Source organism: Gastrolobium bilobum, unplaced genomic scaffold (assembly GCF_033153095.1).
Source record: "Gastrolobium bilobum isolate Gb01-03AN ecotype WA unplaced genomic scaffold, APGP_CSIRO_Gbil_v1 utg5726, whole genome shotgun sequence".
Lineage (NCBI taxonomy): Eukaryota > Viridiplantae > Streptophyta > Magnoliopsida > Fabales > Fabaceae > Gastrolobium > Gastrolobium bilobum.
Window position 1 is genome coordinate 678,047 of NW_026896804.1, and position 6,173 is coordinate 684,219.

The following is a 6,173-nucleotide window of genomic DNA, read 5'->3' on the forward strand; positions in this document are numbered from 1 at the left end:
TTATTTCTAAGCTAAAAGCTACTTATAAGCTAAAGTTAAATAAAAAAGCTTAAAAAAAAAACTAAAAGCTGTTTGAAATTACATAAAAAATTTAGCTTAAAAATTATTTAAAAACACATATTTCAAGAAAATTATCTCTCTCTCTATCTTTATCATTCTTCATTTAAAAAAAAAAAGCACACAATTCAAGAAAAAAAGACAAGAGCTTAAAAAAAAGCTCCTCATAGGAGCTTTTAGTTTGCAATTTTTTTCTTCATTAAAAAAAAAGAGATTTTTTTTTTTTTGGTAAAGAAAAAAAAAAAGAACTTTTCGTTATAAGAACTTTTCCCAAAATCTGTTTGGCCTAACTTATGCTTATAAGTAACTTCTAGCTTAAAAAAGAGAGGATCCAAACAAGCACTTATGTTCGACCCATAAATTGTTGTGTATTATAAAAACAACATGCTGGAAATCTTCGTTTTTAGCGTCTGACATGAAGAGATTATTCGCCCGCCTAAAATATACTCTGAGAAAAAGGAGCAACAAATATATGTAATAATTTATTTTTAATGTCACGAGGTAACATATGCAATAAGTTGTCATCATTGTTTAAGTAATAAGAAGTTAATTTATTTTAACTTAAGATATCGAACTCGAATTCTGAATAAATGACCCAAACAAAGAAATAGAGACAGTGGGAAGCCACAATGACAATACGATGACATTAATTTGGTGCTAGCTATCTCCTTCGTGGGCTATTCAGGCTTCACGTCCACAAAAGTGGATACGTTGGACTGATCATCGAGTTTTTATTGCTTGCTTGGAAAGTGAACTTAGGATCCAATTTGGATAATTGACTACTTTTTTTCCAACATACAATTGGTTCTCCTTTGTGCTTCCTTTGCTTTCAAGCCGCAAAGTGATGCATTGTTCCTTTTTACCTTTGGCAATTGCTATTTATTCCAAAGGGACAACCGAAGGAAACAGGAGGGCTTAAAAACTTTCCGGCCCAGCAGATACCAGAAGTTTTGGAGGCTCTAAGCCCAATTCTCATTGAACCCATTTCCCATATGACCCGAAAAAACACACGAGTAATACGACATCGTATGTTTCTTCTGCTTAATACGTTCCATATCCGAAGTCTCGGAAATTGTCGTGGAAATGGCTGCTATGAACTATCATTTCTCCTCGAATCTGATATTTCGGTGCGAACCTTCCGTTTGTTTGGGTCAAAATTTGATGCTAAAGAGCCCTCAGAATTCATGGCTAGGGACCAAAATTTGGGTTCAGCCTTGCAGTCTCAGTCTGAGATCTCATGTGTCAGTTTGCACGCGCCGCCCCTTCGCTGCCACCGTCTCCTTCAGTCTCCCCACCGCGTAAGTTTTTTTTATTCTCAATTAGAAATTGACTTGTCCCATTTAGGGTTTCAGATTTATTGTGATTTCATATTCGCAGAAAGCCAGTGCGAGTTTCTCCCGAAAAGGAATTTCCCAGGTGAGTATCGCCGAAATGTATTTGCATCTACTTCCTTTTCTCATTCCATTGTCATTGCTTCTTTGCTAATTGTATTTGATGAAAGCAAGATGGTCTTCCAAGGCTATAAAATCATTTGCGATGGCTGAATGTGAGGCAAGAAAACTTAAGTATCCAACAACTGGCACTGAAGCCCTTCTCATGGGGGTTCTTATCGAGGGTAATCCATTTTGTCCATTGTTATTTCGTATAGTTTAATGGTGGACCATCATAAATGGGAACTTAAGCTCAATTGGGACAGTCCTTGATTTTACCTTCCCGTTGAGTCTTTATGCATAGTCCTCTGGTTCCATAGACTATTATATAAACTAGATGTACTTCTATCGTTTACTTTTCTGTTGATTCTTAAAATTCAGCCATTTAATCTCATGCGCTTATATTTTCCGCGTTTTCCCATTTAACTTCACTTTCTGCATTTTCAGCCATTTGACTAGAACTCATGTATAAAGTTGATTATCTCTCCTTACAAATAATTCCAGGAGGGAAAAAATGGAAAATTTAATGCAACTTAGAAGCTACATTTTAAAAAATAAAATAAAATAAATTACTTTAAGGTGCAAAATTATGTCTTTATTATGTTTGGGAGGCTTTTGATTACAAATGTACCCTGTGTTCTTACCGCATTTCTTTCCGGTGAAAGTTTTAGATATATAAGTTTTAAGCATTGTGCCTAATCTATCTTTGGGCTATAGGTACTAATCTAGCTGCTAAGTTTTTGCGAGCCAATGGAATTACACTTTTTGAGGTGCGAGATGAAACTGTCAAGTTACTTGGAAAAGCTGATATGTTTTTCTTCAGCCCCGAGCATCCTCCGCTGACTGAAGAAGCGCAGAGGGCCCTTGATTGGGCTATTGATCAAAAAATGAAATCTGGTTGGTTATTGTCAATCTCCTCATTTACTGTTGTAGTTTTTTATTACCAATCGTAGAAGAGTGGAGAGCTGCTTGCAAAGCCTAAATGACTTCATGCATTACTTAATTCTTTTGCTAGTGATTGAAATTATCTTTGATTTTTTCTGTGACTCTGTCTCTTTCTCTCTCCAATGTTTTTGAATAGCGTGTAAACACAGGAAATTTGACAGAATTTTTATATAGAATGATGAGTTATTTAGGATTCACCTTAAACTAAACAACCAGCAATGGTTACTATACATGGAGCCAAAATTTGTAGGACCTATGCATTGAAATGTTTTGCATTTGGGCTTATGCCAAGAAGCATTATTTTGTAATGAATTCTATATGGATAGCATTAATTGTATGGAAATTTACATGTTTGGATGTAATCCTTCGAAATAAAATACATGTGGTTAAAGATGAGAATGAGAGGTATTATTTTATTTAAATCCCTGGGTCAGTGGCTTTTTATTGGCCATTATTCTAATTACTTATTTCAGATTGCATAATTTGTGGTTTATGAGTATTTGTATTAATCAGGTGTGCTAATGACAGCTAGTCATTTGGTCCTTAGGCTTTTCTTGTAGCGAAACTATTTGTCTAATGTTCCTACCTTCAGGTTGATGGTGGTTTAGTTAGTTTATGACTTTCATTCAAATTGTAATAATAAATAAGATTCAATTCTTCTTTCGGAAATCATGTCATATGATAAAACCTAAACTATGAATTCCAAGAAAAAGCCATGAGGCAATTAGGAAGAGAACAAGTATCTTAAATTAAGGTGAGGATTTATTTAAAGTTGTCTGATAGAGTTTGAAGTGCTTTTATTGGGCTTTTAACGTAGAGTTGAAGGCATTTTGGTTCTATAGCCAAACAAGAAAACCATTTGTAGTTTTCTAAAGAGCTGACATTTTTCTGCATTATGTTTCCTGTTACCTATTAGATGTTTTTTGTTTCTTAGAATGATTTATTGCGATAATGGCCCTTTATAATCTCCTTTTTATTATTATTATTTATTATATAAAGAAGAGTGTGCTTGGTAGGCATGTGGTGACTGATTGTTGTTTTGGGGAGAGAATTTTTCTCAATATAATTATAAATGCCACTTTGGGGTAGATACTGCTAATTTATACATTTTCCTAAAACTTCCACGCAGTATTTTCTCATTCACTTAATTGGTGAATGGAGTGTGGTGCATCATCATCATTTTTTCTTTCTTTCTGGAAATGATGATTTTTGTCAAATGTTCTATGCTCTAGGCCAAGAAATTAATGTTTTTTTATGAATCCATCTGTGACTTGCAGTTGATGGTGGGGAAATTACCACAGCACACATACTTCTTGGCATTTGGTCTGAAGTGGATTCCCCTGGTCACAAGATACTGTCCACCCTTGGCTTTAATGATGAGAAGGCTAAAGAGCTAGAGTCCTCAATTTCTAAACCTCGGGTTACCGATGATTGATGTTTGCTTTAAGATGTATGGGCAAGAGTTTTTCTTGAGTGCGTATTGGTCATTGATGCAATTGTTGTACAATAGATAGATCAACAGGCTATTATGTTCTGCCTATTGATTTCGAGTGCAGAAATCTTATTTTCTAATGTGAATTCCACTCCCTTAACCCACAGGCCACAAACCAAAAGAAGAAGAAATAAACAGAAAAAAAAGCAAAAAGCAGAAATAAAAAAGAAAAGGAAGAAAGAAAGAAATGAACAGGCAAAAAGCAAAAGCATTAGGTAGTGATCTACAATGACAAAGAACCAATTGGGTTGCTTTTTACAGATTTTCAGCAAGAATCTTTTAGCAAACACTCCGAATGGGGTTAACAAAACAATTCAGCCGTTGCGCATTATGACCTCCTTGTCTTGAGATTGTCCACATGGTCGAGCCGTGTTTAATTCGTCCTGGCCAAGTGTTTGGAGATATGTAAGAATATAGATAGATATTGATCACACTTTCTATGCTTGATTATTTTCTTGGGACTCAATTCGTTCTTCTGCTTCATATTTGGGGACTTCCTGTACCTGCTCGTTGCTGCTGGCTAGTGTTTGAGCCTTGGCAGCCTCTTCCATCCAGTTTATCCTCGCAATAAACACCAACAAGAGGGTCAAGCAGGTAACAATACCAGTAATAAGTCCAATGAAGAGTCCAACAAGCCCAAGACGGAGCTTGAAGGCAAAAACTGCACCCAGTGGCAGGGCCAGGAAATAAAATCCAGCTATATTAGCATACATGCCCAACCAGGGTCTAGCTGTGCCTCGAACTATGCCTCCAGAAACTGCCAATGGAAAATTAAACACTTCCACCAGAGCCATCACCAACATTGTCTTCTTTACTCCCTTTATAATTCCCCTGTCATGGCTGAAGAGGGGCCCCCAAATTCCCCTGGCAGCCACCATCACCAAGCTACCTATGCAACCTGCGATAAAGCCCAATGCTAGAGACACGCGCGCTGATCTGTAAGCTTGGCCAGCTTGGTTGGCGCCAAGCTCATTTGAGACACGAGTGGAAACACAAGTGGCTAGCGATAGCATCACTGAGAAAAGCAAATAGTCGAAGTTGAGCACAATGGCAAAAATTCCCACTGCTTGCTTGGCGTTTGCGAGGTGGCCAGTAAGCAAGACTAGAATCTCATAGCACCACCACTCCAGGCATGTATTGAGGCAGCATGATCCACAAAGCTTGATAAGCCTAATCCATTCTATAATGCTCTGATCCCACCATCCTCCTTCCTTCCACATGTTTGCCTTTCTATTCTCGAGAATTACAACATAAATGGCAAGCAGAACCACAACAATAAGATCAGTTATCCAAACCGACATGGAAACTCCTTTGAGGCCCATGGTCTTTGACAATACTATGTTAACGGGTATGTGGAAAGCCAGTGCTATAGCCGAACTAAACATGGTGGGAAGAGTTATGCTTTGAGAGTTCAAATAAGCTTTTAAGGGACAGAAGAGTGAGGTGATAAACAAGTCGGGTATGAGATAGGAAACATAAGTCCTGGCCACAGCGGAGATGTCTTGTTGTTGGCCAAAATAAATCAAAATTTTGTCAACATGAAGCCACAAGAAAGTAATAGGAAGTGTTGCCAATAGTAGCAATAAAATTGTCATGAGAAGGGTCTTATGAAGGAGCCTAAGGTTTTTAGCCCCATGAGCCTGTCCACAGATGGGTTCCATGGCACCGCATAGACCATTCAAGACAGAGAAACCGGTGACATTAGCAAAAGTGAACCCAAGCGCACCACCGGCTAAGCTGAGCTCCCCCAGGCGCCCCAAAAAAGCTGTTGTGATGGCTGTCTTGGCAAACCAAGCCAAGTTCATGGCCACCATTGGAAGGACTATTCGTCGTTGAACTCTTAACTCTGATAGCACCATCTCCACCATATTGGCAGAGCATTTTTGAGGTTGTAATGGCGGAGGAGGTAGAGACAGTTCCATAGTTTTACCGTTCAAGCTTAGATTCTCTCGTAATTTAGATGTTGCTGACATTTTTTCTAAGCTAATGTTTTGGGGAGATTGTTGCGTGCTCTGCTTAAGACTTCTTTACCTTGGTGACTGGGATTGGTTGAGTGCACGAGTTTCGTGATCCTGAGGGAGGGAGTTGTATTTTTTTTAAGGAGGAACGGATTGGTGGTACCAGTCTTTTTCCCTGCCAATAAAAGAAACGGTTGTTGGTGAAAGATTTTTAGTGCGTGATGACTGATGATGAGTCATACTAGTCTGAATTGGAACACTGACCCATTTATCACAAATTCAAAAAAAAAA

The 6,173-nt window shown here is 37.9% G+C and overlaps 2 protein-coding genes across 2 annotated transcripts; one reads left to right on the forward strand and one right to left on the reverse strand.

The window, feature by feature from the left end:
- Positions 1–1,120: 1,120 nt before the first annotated feature.
- Positions 1,121–4,021, forward strand: LOC133302131 (ATP-dependent Clp protease ATP-binding subunit CLPT2, chloroplastic-like). The gene is made up of 5 exons (XM_061501876.1): positions 1,121–1,355; positions 1,435–1,473; positions 1,563–1,672; positions 2,205–2,384; positions 3,710–4,021. Exons 1-5 carry the CDS (start codon positions 1,141–1,143, stop codon positions 3,865–3,867), a joined length of 702 nt encoding a protein of 233 aa, XP_061357860.1. The 5' UTR covers positions 1,121–1,140; the 3' UTR covers positions 3,868–4,021.
- A 340-nt stretch (positions 4,022–4,361) lies between these two features.
- Positions 4,362–5,897, reverse strand: LOC133302084 (protein DETOXIFICATION 56). The gene has a single exon (XM_061501807.1). It carries the CDS (start codon positions 5,895–5,897, stop codon positions 4,362–4,364), a length of 1,536 nt encoding a protein of 511 aa, XP_061357791.1.
- Between the last annotated feature and the right edge of the window lie 276 nt (positions 5,898–6,173).

Bases quoted from the DNA above. Each gene is read 5' to 3' on its own strand.
- LOC133302131 (XM_061501876.1), top strand. From the start codon at position 1,141: ATGGCTGCTATGAACTATCATTTCTCCTCGAATCTGATATTTCGGTGC. The intron at 1,356-1,434 runs GTAAGTTTTTTT...TCATATTCGCAG, and splicing joins TCCTTCAGTCTCCCCACCGC to AAAGCCAGTGCGAGTTTCTC. The intron at 1,474-1,562 runs GTGAGTATCGCC...GATGAAAGCAAG, and splicing joins CCCGAAAAGGAATTTCCCAG to ATGGTCTTCCAAGGCTATAA.
- LOC133302084 (XM_061501807.1), bottom strand. From the start codon at position 5,897: ATGTCAGCAACATCTAAATTACGAGAGAATCTAAGCTTGAACGGTAAA.